Source organism: Marmota monax, unplaced genomic scaffold, assembly GCF_021218885.2.
Source record: "Marmota monax isolate L192 unplaced genomic scaffold, Marmota_monax_Labrador192_F-V1.1 WCK01_AAM20220418_F8-fsc00004, whole genome shotgun sequence".
In the NCBI taxonomy this organism is placed as follows: Eukaryota; Metazoa; Chordata; class Mammalia; order Rodentia; family Sciuridae; genus Marmota; species Marmota monax.
In genome coordinates this window covers 12187415-12202165 of record NW_026692881.1, presented here as the reverse complement: position 1 = coordinate 12202165, position 14751 = coordinate 12187415, and the positions used below count along the sequence as shown (strand labels likewise).

At 44.8% G+C, this 14751-nt stretch overlaps 1 protein-coding gene across 50 annotated transcripts in view; it reads left to right on the top strand.

Moving 5' to 3' along the window:
• Sorbs1 (sorbin and SH3 domain containing 1) overlaps positions 1–14751 on the top strand; it is a 228688-nt gene that overhangs the window by 106561 nt on the left and 107376 nt on the right. For 30 of the 50 annotated variants that reach the window (XM_058581107.1, XM_058581109.1, XM_058581108.1 and 27 more), the window contains 4 exons: positions 6684–6738; positions 8203–8268; positions 11469–11564; positions 13909–14037. In XM_058581107.1, the coding sequence (XP_058437090.1) occupies positions 6729–6738; positions 8203–8268; positions 11469–11564; positions 13909–14037 (301 nt within the window). In that variant the 5' untranslated portion in view covers positions 6684–6728. The remainder of the gene's footprint in view (positions 1–6683; positions 6739–8202; positions 8269–11468; positions 11565–13908; positions 14038–14751) is intronic. The other 20 variants (XM_058581125.1, XM_058581119.1, XM_058581129.1 and 17 more) reach the window with 1 other exon arrangement.

Genomic DNA, 14751 nt, shown 5'->3' with positions numbered 1-14751 from the left:
GAATGTGATGACTCTTCTACCCTCTGGGTGGGGTTGCTGGAGTGTTAAGAGTAAATCCCATTGGAGGAGCTCTTGGAGGTGGGTTTTAGGCTTAGGTGGGCTCCATGTTCTTGTCATTGAATGGTAATTGGTCTAAAGATTTTAAATCAGTGCACATCCAGGGCCTAGTAGTTGCTGGTCCATACTGAAAGACTGAACCCCGGGATTTCCCCTGGATTTCCCCTGGATTTCACGATGGTGGAGCCAATTCTTAGCCCCCTCTGTTACCTGCCTGTTTCCTGGTCTCTTGGTTCAGTCTCCAAATTCAATCTCTCCTGCCCCAGTTCTTTGAATTCCTATGAATTCCCAGCCAGGCTGTCAGTCCTGCAAGTAGCCAGATTGGTGTGTGTGTGGGGGTTTCCATGACCTGTATTACCCTGTGTAAACCCCTTTCCATGTTTGATTTTTCTCCTGGTCACTTCTGCACACTCTCTGTTGAGCAGTGTGAGTTTTCCAGGCCTGTATTTTGGGCCAAACTGTATTTTGCCAGGAATTGGCTCACCCATCTGCCAGGCCCCGCACCCCAGCTGCAAAATGGTTCCTTCCTCTGTCTATGTGAGCAGTCGGGAGAGGTGTGCTTCTTCCCCACACAAGGGTATTGTGCAGCACACCTTTCAGTTTAGTTGGGCAGTGTTTTTGATCTTTTATCTCTTTGTAGCCAGACACACCTCAGTCCTCCTTAAAAAATGCAGGTTCCTTTAATTCCTTTGTCCCTTCAATTTGCTTATGGAGGGACTGTTCTGGCTGGTGCCTCTAGTAGCAGCTGTAATGGTAGAGCTGGGGATTTCTTCCTTATTTTATTATATTCAACCCCCTGAGTCCCTGATCTGTTTCAAATGTCCAGTGTTAATTTCCAGTAAAGTTCCCCGCCCCACTTTTTTTTTTTTTAACCCACCCTGTCGAGAAGCTGCCCATCTGCTTTTTTAGTTTCCTGCCAGGGAGCATCCAGGAAAGTGACCTTATCTATTAAGCCATCTTGATCTCCTCCTCACACAGATACTCTTGAGGGACAGATCTTCACTAGCATCAGGGGGAGCTTGCTCTGAATGAGACACCATACCAGATATTAGGGTGCAGAGGTGAATAAAAGCCATCCCTGCCTACCAGGTGTTCACTGTCTGGTGGGCACTGGGGATGTGGCAGCAGAGGCAGGGCAGAGAGAATGCGAAAAGATGAACAATGGACTCAGCTGGGCTTTATAACTGGTTATCTGGATTTCATATTGTCTTGTGGGTACCATTGAAAGACTTTTTAAAAAAATATTTTTTAGTTGTAGATGGACACAATACCTTTGTTTATTTATTTTTATGTGATGCTAAGGATCGAACCCAGGGCCTTCCACATGCTAGGTGAGTGCTCTACCGCTGAGCCACAACCACAGCCCACCATTGAAAGATTCTAAGTAGGCAGTGACACATTTTGTCTATTAAATGTGGAGGGCTGATTGTCATCTGGCATTCATTACTGGTTACAAGGTTGAGGCTGGTCGAGGAAATAGAAGAGGGGTAGGAGGGAAGTGTAGAGAACTTAATAGAAGGACCAAAAAGCAGGACCTATTAAAGAAGGGAGACTGTTTTTCTGAATCTCAGTTTCTGCACCCAGATAATAAGAAGGTAGATTAAATGTTTGGTTTATGATCATTTTTTTTCCTTTTTAAAACTAGTTGCCACAGAATATGTTTACACAGGGAAAACTCATGAGGTATAAATGAATGAAATTGATAAAAGCACAATTGCCCAGAGTTGATATAGAGGGTGGGGAGTGGGTGGGTAGGTGCCCACTTCATGGCCTATGGGACAGAGCTCACGGACTCCTTCCAGTGTAGTTGGAAAACTGTAGGAAAGGATAAAAGAAACTGCATGGATCCTTCTTGGTTTAGTAGTCCAGATGAAACCCCCAAGGAAGTGAGCATGTACTTGGAAAGGAACTAGGACCAACTCGTGACCCTCTCAGACTCTTAAACTCCTAGAAGAAATACAGAGATCCTTGCTCTAAAAGGAGGCTCCTCATGCCCCAATGTAAATTAGCTCACGGTGACACTTGAATCAGTACCAGAAAGTGTCTTGGGGGGAGGAGGAAGGAGTTAATTGCAGTGGGTATTTCAGTGAGGTCTGACTAGTTCAGAAACGGTTGGACTTGGCCATGTGTGTGCACTGGAAACCTTTGTGAAGGCCATTTCAGATAATTGGTTAGAACGGAAACCAAGTTGGAGAGACTCCCAGAGGAAATGGGAGGATGTGGGGGATGGCCTTTCTGATGTGTTTTCCTATAGCTCCCTCTCCAGAAACATTGGTTTTTTTCACAGAAACCTTCAGGTTGTGGTGTTCTGAGCCCCCAGCCATTCCTGGGATTCCAGACCAAAGTTAATGTCAGGGTCAAGTTTATCCTAGTTTCTTCCTCTTGAAAGGAAGTGTCAGCGACTCAGTGTTTATCCTTTCTGGCTTTCTGAAGAGACTTCTGCACCCATTCTAATACTGTAGAGAGTACATTTGAAAAGAAGTGACATTAATAGAGCTTGAGAAGAGAAGGAGCTGTCGAAAAATTGGAGAAATGTGGCTCTTGAGCTGGTAGATCAGCAAAGTACAAAGAAATAAGGCCGAGCGTTATTCTGGGGCTTTGTGAGCTGTCTCTATTCTTCACAAGCCATTGGAAATAGCTGAAAATATATAAAATCAAGTCCCAGATTGGATTTCAAAGACAGAGTCTAACTGAGATTTTGTCTGAGTGGGGACCTGCCTCCCTCTTACGCAGTAAGGAGGGTCTTGACTCTTTTGCAAGTAAGACTCCAAAGTCAGGTTCTCAAGGCTAAATAGAAGCAAGGACAAAGTCAGTGGTTGAGCACCTACTGCATACTCAGTGCTGAGGACAGACACAGTCATTCCCTTCTGGAAATTTACAAACTAGTATTGGGGACAGGAAGGAACTATGGAGGCCAAACACCATAGTGTATAGGAGAAGCTGGAAGGACCATATGACAGGTTAACCGAGGACTCCTTCTCCTCCAAGAAACTCTGCTGTACAAATTCAGTTTCTCCTTAGTCACATTCCCCAAACTAGCCTTATAAGGACCTCCTTTCATTCCCTATTAAACAATCTGTGTTCAGTAATTTGATCCTTTTTCGGCTGGAAGCATGAGTATAGTTTTTGCTTTTTAGCAATTATTCATTCTTTGTTATCAAAACATCTTAGAGAGGGACTTTGCAGGACCATTAATTATCCGGATGCTTTCTTAACAATTGTAGATATTTCACATCTTGTTCTTTCGGTGGAATGTTGTGTTGATGCTATGATGCTTTGACAAAGTCAGGTAGGGCCCACAGCCCAGGGCACGGGATGGCTGTTCAGCTCTTGCTGGCCCACTCACACTGTGACATTGCTTAGGTTTCCCACTGGGAAAAACTGTCTACCTGCCAGTGTCTGTTTTTGTCACTAGATGACCCTTTTCTTCCCTTTGGCTTTTACCCCAAGGTGCCTGATTCCTTTGGAGGGGACTCGTGGGAGACATTCCAAAGATTTGCACCACACACTCAACCAAATAAGCTCTTTACAGCTTGGTTTTTAAAGAAATGTTAGGTGTGAAAGGTTTTTATGTAAAATAAGCTCTCGAGTCCACATCTGATTGTAATAGGTGGCACTGCCTCTAAAGAAACAGCAGGGCTAGATGGGACCCTCAGAGATTCCAGGGTTCTGGTCAGGTTCAGTTTGTGCAGCCTCCTGATGCACCTCGCTGCCCCGACTGTGAGCTCTTCGGGTTGTAGAGACAAAGCCATTGCTGGGTCCTGGGATTCAGATCTGGCTGGCCTCACTTTGGAAGAAAGGAATAGTTTCCTATTAGGTGAATCCTTTGGGACTCCTCCTTCCTGTCTGGTACTGGTCAAGGTTCTTAGATTACAAATAACCAGAACCCAATTCTTGTGGGCTACAGCTAAAAAGGGTTTTATTGGCAACATTCTGGTTACAGATTCATGGGGTTATTGAAGCCTGGAAAACTGTAATCAGAACTGTGCAGCAATTCAAGGAGGCTGGATCAGAGCCACAGTCAGGCCCCGGAGGAGTCTGAGTAGGATGTAGCTGCTGTTGCCACCATTAGTGAGGCTTGGACCCTGGGTATCGTCCTTGGCATAGCTGTCACTGCCACCCTTGCTGCAGTTTTGATTGTGTTTTAAATTGCCCCCCTAATGTCACCTGTGTAGTTTCAAACTGTCACCAAGTGAGAGCATGCATCAGAATCCACTACCTTAAAAGTGAAGACCTGGTACTCACCCATATGTTGTCATTCATGCCTGCTAGAGTCACACGAGCTCTTGAAATATTGAAATGGTTTATTTCATGCTATCCTGGGTCCACTCTGCTTCTGTTCTTCTACCTCTCTCCATCCAGCCACTGAATGGTTAACACCAGCCTCGGGGAGAGTCCTACAAAGAGGGCTGCAACTGAATGCTGCAGTCTGGTTGGGCACAATTTACGAGCCACTTATCCAGCAGGAACGAACTTTATTTTTAGAACGAACACACACACACACACACGCCGCACCACACGAGCTCTTCAGGAATTCCCTCAGAGCCCAACTGCCACCACTGGCGTCCCACAAGCCTCTCAACCCCCCACTCCTCCTGCTCTTGAGGCTGATTGACTGGGTCGCATGGGCGGAGCCAAAAGAGTCCCCCAATGAGCAGCTCTGTGGTCTGAAAGGGCGGGGAAACAGCCCAATGAGCATCACCGAAGAGGAGCCAATCAACTGGCAGCTGGAAGTTTGCTGGGGCCCCTTCGGTTGTGGCTCTCAACAACTGAAGTCTACTCCTGTTGGTGGACAACTGTGGCAAAGTGATGGTTAAATGTTTGAATAATATCCCTGACCATTTCTACTTTAGATCAGTTTATAAGTAAGAGTGGGGCTGACACTTAGAAGTTAATAGTTTCTGTACTGAGAAGCATAAAATGTACAAAAGGATAACCCCAAGTGACAGTGACTACTCTTCAGTGCGAGTTGAGGCCTCTTTTTTTGCTTGGTTCATGTGATAGCTCCATTATCTCTATTCATTTCTTCCCCAGCCTAAGTGGCTGTGTGCTTTGTACTCACTTTTAAAATTAAGATGAATTAAATGAGACTGTGCAGAGGAAATTGGTAAATGGACTGTGGAGTACTATTACAGTGAAATAGTATACAGCCATAAAAGTGATGAATATACTGATTGTAGAAACCCAGAAAAATGTTCATGAAATAGCTGTTTTTAAAAATGAAGGAGCTGAGGATGTAGCTCAATGGTAGATTGCTTTTCTAACATGTGTGAGACCCTCGTTCCATCCCCAGTACTACAATCAATCAATCAATCAATCAATAAATGTAAAACACAAAGCTGTTCAAATATGTTTATAACTGTGTAAATGTTATTTATGCATTTAAAGATAGAACTTCGAAGGAATAAAAATAGTTTCTGTTAAGATAGTTTCACAATTGGATCAAACATTCAATATGCTTTAAAATTGAGTAAAGCCTTAACATAATGAAATGATTGTGAAAATAATAAACATTTGCTGATAATCACAAATAGCCCTTTGGGTCCTGGGAGGCAATCTGAGATATTGTAAAGGTAGGATTAGAAAATGGTTAAATGTTTGAAGTATGTACTGAACACAGCAAGTTTGTGCTCTTTGACGGAAAACAAATGCTTCCACAGCTTAGAGAACAATTTAAGGGGATGTTGAAGGTCATGGATAGTCTCACGTGTATTCGACAGTGACAGGCAAAGTTAGTGCTGGTTTGGGCTACAGAGAAGGACTTAGAATGATTTTTCTTTTCACCTCCACAATTCTACTCTGTCAGTGTAAGAATAGTAAGCAAAGCAACTGAGAAGGGAAGCCAGTGCCCAAATCCAGCTTGTTAAAAAGGGAAACTAAGCATGTCTCCTCATGTGGACCCTTTACCCTATTTTGACATTCCTATTACATAATTTGTGAACCAAGGATTTTCTCTATGTCTTTTCTGGTATATTTTCTAGTGCAAAAGGACTACCTTGTATTCTGGTTAGAATGCAGATTCTGATTCAGTTATGTAGAGAAAGTGGAGTCTGGGTTTCTGCATTTTTAATAAGCTCCCAGCTAATACCAGTACTGAGGGTCTTGGGACAACACTTTCAGTGTCAAGGTTCTGCATACCCTGAGGACTCACTTTCCTGACTGTGTGACCTACGCATGTGTTCAGTTAGAACTCACTATTCATAGTACACACAATACCTGTGTTTCAAAAACTATAAAACACCATTGAGAGAAGTTAATGAGGACAGAAAGCACAGCCATGGTTCCTAGGGTGTTGGGATGATATATCCATTGTAGAGAATGACAGAGAACTTTTTTGGGATGATGGAAATGCTATCTATATATTTGAGTGGTGATTTTAAGATGTGTATTTGTCAAAACTTTAATCGTACAATTAAAACAGATACATTTCATTAAGGGTTGAATGATGTGCCCAAGGTCACAAAGTATGTGGCCAGCTGTGAGCCTGAGGATGCTTGGCCAGATGACTCCTGGTTCAGCTCTGTTTTATCAAGGGCTACAGTGCTTGCATTTTTAATGCTAGCCATAGGGATTTATCTTGAACTTGCCATTCATCCAGTCATTGTGTGGTGTTTGTTTTTCTGCAGAGCATTTCAGAGCCCCAGTTGCAGAAGCCTTGTCCTGCCACCACCATGAGCTCTGGTAAGTCATTTAAAACTCTGCCTTTCTTTTGTGAAGTCTACAAAACCGGGCAGTTTACCCAGATTTCCCATATACTCTGAGGGCCCCACAGCATTTTTATTTTTCAAAACGTGAGTAAGCACCCACACTCTTGTCATAAATCACCACATACATTGTTAATATTTTTTTTTAGTATCTCTGGTGTCAGAACTGTGCTGTGCACTTTGCATGCACTATGTTCTGATCTTTACAACAGCCCTCTTTCCTTTTAGTGAGACATAATCGGCAGATAACACAGTGCAGATATTTTAAGTATATAATCTGATAAATGTTGACATATGTGTACACCTCAGTGGCATTTCTTCATCTGAGAGATCGCAGCAAAAGTACCCAGATTGACCATAATTACCCCAGAGTGAGAGCTAATCTGAAACTTCCTTTATTTCCCCTGGCAGAACTAAACAAATGACTAATTTTGAGTATTTTTAGTCCTGGGCTGGTGTGGAAAGCACAGGGTTAAGGAAGACAGAGAAGGAAAGAGATTCCTGTTGATTGTGCAGCCAAGAATTGCCAGGGTTCCAGCCTAGAATTGGAGGCAGAGAAGGTTCCATCAGAAATTTGGTCCTACTATGGCCCTGGAGCATATTCTGGAGCCTCCCAGGACCTGCAGGTGGGGATGGCAGGGTGGTAACTGGGTGAATATCTCGTTCAAGGGGTCCCCTAATCTTGCATTATTTCAAGGATTTTATCTCTGTAGATTAAAAACCAGCCTCTTTTTGTTCATTGGCAACCGTGCTCTTTTAGCCAAGTCCTGAACTGTGCAGGACAGTGTGAGGTATGGCCTGGGGGAAAGCTCAGGGCCACACCCCCACCTCATTCATCATGTATTTGCGGGGTGGCTGTGGGCCTGTGGTAGATGCTTCTTTGCATTCTATAAAATGGCCATGGTAAAACACCAACCTGTTGGGATTTTTTGAGAGGATTTAGTGAAGCAATGCTCTTCAAATACAGCCCCAGCCCCCAACCTGGGTAACTTAGTGAGACCCTGCCTCAAAATAAAAAGGGCTGAGGCTGTAACTTAGTGTTGAAGCACCCCTGGGTTCAATCCTTAGGACCAAATATACCAAAAACAAAAATTAAAACAAAACAACAACAACATGACAAAAAACCAAAAAGAAAAAGAAAAGGAAGCAAGAGAATTTACACATATCACCCACAATATACTTCCCATCTCTACATAGATTTTGTATCCTGCCTGGTTCAGGCCACACAACATTCTTGGAGGTCTCCCAGGACACCCTAGGGGGTCTATCTCAACCCTGAGAAAACTGATGGGACATGTGATGATAGATAGAGCTGCATCAGGGACTTAGGGACCCGCCTCTGCTGTCTCTTGACTCTTTCCCGAGAACCTTGTACCACATGGGACTCAGTAAATTCCGGGCGATATGGTCACAAGTCTCATGTTCTTTTTCTTTCTTTCAGAATGTGATGGTACTTCTAAAGCTGTTGTGAATGGCTTGGCACCTGGCAGCAATGGGCAAGACAAAGGTAAGGCTCCTGAAGAGAAGCCTGGGGTGGTACTGAAAAGCATTTCTAAAAGGTGTGTGGTATGTGGGTTGGGCCACTCCACTTCCCTGGGAGTAACTTCACTGGCCAATCAGGCGGTGAACTAGGGACCAGTTCCCTATAATGACATGGGTTCTTGATTCTCATTGGTCGAAGGCTCTGAGATGGTATATTGAAAACTGTCCCTAGTTCACAAGGGTGCTATGAAGACTGGGTCAAATATATAGACCAAGGCATCTGCCATGCCTTATGCATCTGGCATTCATCACCCTGAAATCTTACATTTCACCTTTGCTGGTAAATAGGGATACTTTCACAGCCTGGGAGGCAAGAGCCTAGATCATTAAAAGAAATTATTTCAGTGCAATTAGTTTCCTGCACATTCTGTCATATTTTCAGATTTTTTTTTTTTTTTTGTTTTGCTTAAGATAGAACCAAGGGCCCCCCTTGTGTGCTAGACAATCACTCTACCACTGAGATATATCCCTAGCCTTCATATTTTTAGTTTTTAAATACTGAGGTTGAGAATCATGGGCAAGGGGAGGGAAAGGTGAAGTACTGGGGATTGAATCAGAACAAATTATTTAATAAGTACATATCAATATGTCTAAATGAACCCCACTATTATATATAACACACTAGTAAAACATTAAAACTCTTTTTAGAAAAGAGATTTAAATGTGAAGTGAATAATGGATAAGATGACCTTTGAGGTCCTATTTGCTCAGAGACTTTTACCTTGAATTCTTTAATGTGTCTGTCTAAACAGCCTAGCAGTGGATTCCTGGCACGCCCCCTCCCCCTTTGGTATCAGGGAATGAACCCAGAGGCACTTAACCACTGAGCTCCATCCCCAGCCCTTTTTATTTTTTTTGTTTTGAGACAGGGTCTCACTAAGTTTCTGAGGCTATCCTCAAACTTCTGATTCTCCTGCCTCAGCCTCCCAAGTCTCTGGGATTACAGACATGTGCTACTGCATCTGGTTCCTGACACCACTTTTGCAGTATGGGGTGACAGGGAGCTTAAGTTGGAGTAATGAGAAATGGTTCAAGGACTAGTTCTCCCTTCACAGACAGAGATGTCTTGGGCGGTCTTTTATCTTTAGGAGTGTGAATTCTCTTCTCTCTAAATGAGGGACTTTGATGACTGTAGTGTTTATTCCTGCTTCCCTTCCTGGGCTCCAGTGATTCTTTGACTGCTCATTCAACTACATTTTATGGAATCAAAGGGGAAGCGGTAAAAAAACAAACAACAACAACAAAAAAAACCAAAACCTGGTGTGGGCCATTTAAGCCAAAAGGCAAGATCTCCCAAAGAATAATGCCACAGAGTGTCGTGTTTGGCCTTTGTAATTCCCATCTGGTGCAGCCAAGATTTCCTTCTGAGACAAGGCCAGATATGAACCCAGAGGGAAGCCACGAGGGAGAGAAGGCAGAGCGAGCAGGAGGAGTTGGGGACTCTGGGCCCAGATGGTTTGGAGGTGGGCTCCTCAGGGGCAGGAGGTGTCCTGCTGTTGTCCTGTTCTCCCTGCCTCCCTGCCTAGCCACTCTTGCTGTGGGACTGTTTCTACTGTGTTCTTGGGGTCTTGAACAATCTTGGTGCAACTGCACTTAGGGGACACTGGGGACAATACATGTGGAGTGGCTGCAGGGGAGTGTTAAGCATCCAGTGAGGAGCATGGTGGGGGTGGGGATCTCATTAGTTTTTAAAATCTGTGGGTCTGTCCGCTCGGTCCCTGTAAATTCATTTAAACTAGTGTCTTGAGGAGGTGGGAGGAGGGTGGAAGATGGAGGTGGGTTCTACTCTCTCCTTAGTAAGACTCATCTTTAACTGGAAACAAAGAGGCAGGTGTTTTGTCAGGGGAGCCTCTGGAGGTCACAGAACCAGGAACCAGGACAGCTGAGCTCCAGTCTCAGCCTCTGCACTTGAGAACTGAGTGGTTGGCTTCTTCCTCTGAAAATAGTAACAAATCTCCCACCCAGCCAATCTCCCAGGTGATCATAAGGCATAGTCAATAGGATGGCTGTGAAAGTTCATTTGTATCTTACTGTGTGCAGAATTGTCATTATTTACTTAGTTATTGGTGGCCATATGGCATATGAAGTGTCAGGTGATGAGTTGGGAGGTACACTGTCCACTGCCAAGGTGCCTCCCCTCCTCCCTCCTGTTCTTGGTTTCACCAGCATGATGTTTGATTCAGCAGTGACAATCTTATACCCAAGCAGTACTACCCCTTTGTTATCCTGTGACTCTGGGGCCCTGAGACCTCTGGGCATCATTTGTTGGAGCAACTTTGGCATCAGAGCACAAGAGCTCTGACCTTTCTTTATTTGCTGCCATAAATAAAGCCTCGCCAGAGGCTTGGGGATGTGCTCACCATTGAGATCAGAGCCTGGGCAGGCAGGGAGCCCAGAGACACTGAAGATAGATAAGTGGAAGCACACTGGCCTCGAGGACCACAGCCCTCCTTGCATCCCAGACTGTGTCCTACTCTGCTTTAGCTCAGCAGGGCATTGGGACCTTGGGTTGTACCTGAGTCTGCCTAGTCTGCACTTGGACATTTGGCAACTGTCTCCCAGTGAAGGGTAGGTTTAAGCAAGACCATCTGTTTCCAAACAGATGGGGGTTCCGATTTGCTTGGGGCCAGAGGGTAATGATTGTTAGAGTGAGCCCAGGACCCCATAAGTTATGATTTGGGGAAGCAGTTATGGTGATTGAAGTGACCAGGTGACTCACAAACTTACTCCTTTCTTTGCTCGACTTATCTGGAGCCTTTGGTCCACAGCCCTCTCCTCAGAGCCCTTGCTACAGAGCAGACCACCCGGCATTCTCTCAAGGGGCCCCTGGACCCTGATTGCACTCCCCTTCCTCCATTTGCCAGGCCATCTGTGTCTCTGTACAACTCTTTGTCCAGAGCCTTGGCAAGCTCCCGGTGTGGCAGGAGGCACTGGTAAACACTGACCAACTGTATTTGGGTGATGGTTGGAGGCAGGCTTCTGTGACTTGGCCCAGAACTCTAGAGAGAGAAAGCAGGTTATTTTTGATTACTGCATCTACTGCTCTTTGTATTGTTCTTCTTGTGTAGGCGACTTCCTCCTATTGTCCCTGCTCAGTTCCTCAACTGCCTGAGTGTTTCCCAAATGTTCCTTCTGGATGCACCATTTACCCTTTTGTGTTTTCAGCAACTGCCGACCCTTTACGCACACGCTCTATTTCTGCTGTTAAAATAATTCCTGTGAAGACAGTGAAAAACACTTCAGGCCTAGTGCTCCCTCCAGGTATCTCGCCTTGGGTTGGTCCCTTTCTTTCTAATTGTTAGATCACGCATGGCTCCTTTCTTCTTCTAACACATACTTTGAGGCTTAATCCTTGCATGTTCATGAGGCATTCTCCCTCTCTTCCTGTTTGTTTCCTTTCTTCGTGTGTGTGTGTGTGTGTGTGTGTGTGTGTGTGTGTGTTTCTGGGAGTCAACAAGAAGGAAAACTGCAGACAATGGCCTTGCTTTCCCTCCATTAGGAGAAGGGTCAGTTGGGGGCAGGGCATTTGGTTTGCGTGGACTTGTCAGCTCTCCCTAGAGATTTACAACTTCCTGTGCTTCAGTAAAAAATCTACTTTCCTGGAGAATTAACCTGGCCTCACACAGGGAGCCTCTGACTTGGGCCGACTTGGAAGCAGCTGCTGTAGATGCCAAACCTTAACTTGCTTTGGTGATGCTCTGGGCTGTTTTCCAGAGCACCCTGCCCCTCCCTAGCTTTACCTGCAGTTATTTCCTGCCTGTTGGGTGGGGAGGAGGCAAGGCACAGTTAAAATGTCAGTTCAGATGTCAGCTCTGACTCACAGCTTCCTTCTGTACCAAGTGGGACAAGTGAGGCCAAGGCTGCATCTTATCCTGTAGCACTTCCAGAAGTTGGGCAGTTCTGGCTGGATTTGCCAGTTTGCCCCTTGGTTTTTTGAAATGACCATAAACCATTTTTCCTAATAGTTTTGTGACATCAGTCACTTACCCCTTTGACAGGTAGAAAGGTCAGAGCCTCTCCAAGGCCACCTCTGGCTCCGCCATGCATTGTGGCTTCTGTGCTTTACTTTCAGTGGTCACAGAGGGCAGATCTGTCCTCTTCTGTAGCGCTGGTGACTATTCTGAGCTGTTGGGAAAGGGCTGTTGAAATAGAAAGCAAGGAGAAAAGAAGAATTGCTTCTCTATCCTTGCATAGGAATGGGGATGAGTCGGACAGTGAGCCCACTTCCTGTGCAAATGCACACCCTGAGCTTTAGCCTATAATCCTAAACGCGGCGATTTTAGGTCAGTGATAGAGGCTGTGCGCAATTTGGAGGAAAAAAAAAAGTAAGCATGGAGTTTAGCTTAGCTCAGCTGCACAAAAAGAAACATTTGGCACATGTGCCTTCTAGAATTGCATGGTCTGCACCCGTTTCCTGTCTCTTCATTACTGATTTTCCTGGAGGATAGGCATCCAGATCTTTTGAAGCTTACAGTAGTCCCCCTGAACTGCAATTTCACTTTCTGTGGTTTCAGTCACCTGTGATCAACCGTGGTCTAAAGGTATTAAATGGAAAATTCCAGAGATAAACAATTCACAAGTTTTAAATAAATTTTATTAAATTATAAGTTTACAGTTGCTCCATTTCATTATTAGTTATTGTTAATCTCTTCCTGAGTTTAATCTATGGGGCTTTATCATAGCCATGAGAGTGTGTGTGTGTGTGTGTGTGTGTGTGTGTATATATATATATATATATATATATATATATATACACATACACATAGCATATCTAGGGGTCAGTGCTATCCGTGACTTCAGATGTTCACTGAGGGTCTTGCCCACTTGGGTTAGAGTGACTACTGTATTTTGAAATCCTTCTCAAAGAAACAAAGTGTCCTGGGTCTGTTATTAGGCCCTCATGAAACTGTAAGGGGGGGTTGAAGACCCTATGGAGACTCAGCAGAGGTTCTGAGGATACTGTCCACTGGGGGACTGAGTCTCCAGTCATCTCCTTTACTGTGAGTGTTCTTCTTTGTTTTTGGAATAGAGGTCCCCACCCATGAGCAGTGTGTCCTCCAGACTCATTTCAGAGTCTTGACTTAGAGATTTGAAGAGACTTGTTCTTCCTTTTTTTCCTGTTGGAGAACTTCAGAGAGCAGGGATTCTCCTGAGAACATCTCCCGAATTTCTCTAGGTTGCCAGCTTGCTCTTTTGTAAGAAGAGTGCTCTGGAAGCTTGAGAGATCTTTCATAAATGCTTTTTTGAACTGTGCCTTACTAATTGGCTAGAAATCCACTCACCATCCTAAACTTCATTTAATAAGAGGAATAAACCTGCTTTCATTTCAAAATGTTTTGAGCTGATATGGTAACTCATACTCTTACTCAGAGATGACTGCCTCCATTTCCCCCTAATCTCGTGATGAACCATAACCCCCTGAGAATGTGATTTATCCCTCTCTACCACCTTCAGATTAATTTCATTAGCCACAAATGTTTGAGACTTTGCATAGCTTTAACTAGGTTCATCTCATCCCTGGTTGTAACAATTTGCTAACTGACTGTTATTTTAATTCTCCAGGAGTCTTGGATTTAATGTTCACTTTTGGCTATTTTCTTTTCAGACATGGATCCTACAAAAATCTGCACTGGGAAGGGAGCAGTGACTCTCCGGGCCTCATCATCCTACAGGGAAATCCCAAGCAGTAGCCCTGTGAGCCCTCAGGAAACCCCACAACATGAAATTAAGCCAGGTGCGCTCCCTATAAGACTGGGGTCAGATGTGCAGAGCCCCATGGGAAGGGCAAGAGGTCATCCTGCTTTTTCTCAGGGAGTGTGAATTCATCAACCACCTCCTGAGTTTTTCAGTGGTTCCTGGGACAGTCAACTCCTTGTCCCTTTTGTGATGGCTATTGGTCCAAGCCCTGGACTGACAGGTAGTTGTGTGTTTTGTGTGAAATCAAAACAGTAATCTCTACTTTATCATAGCTTTGACTGAATAAATTGCCCAGTTACATGGACCAGTGCTTTGTAGATTGCAATCACGTGGACAGAGGTGGCTTAGGGCTGGGGGAGCACATGCTAAGACAGGCCATAGGTTAGGCCTCTCTGAGCTCATCTCCGCTTCTGAAAAGTTGGCTGTGACCTGATTGGGAATGGATGGGCCGTAGAAGGAGCCAGGGGAGACTGGGAAGTACAGGTGGCTGAATGACCTCACTCCCTAGAAAGCAGAGGCAACAGGGCTCAGGCTTAGAGTGGGCCCAGGCAGCCAAGGGAGCAGGATCAGGAGAGCAATTCAAAGACTAGTGCAGACTAGGAGCCAAGGGAGACCAAAGAAGCCTGTGTGAAGTCCCCTGCCCACCTTGATTTCCAACATGGGAAACCTGAGTGTCTGTTTCATGATGTTGAGGTTTAGACCTGGGACTTTGTAATCCTGCTGATCTGCGATCACATCCTACCTCTGCCAC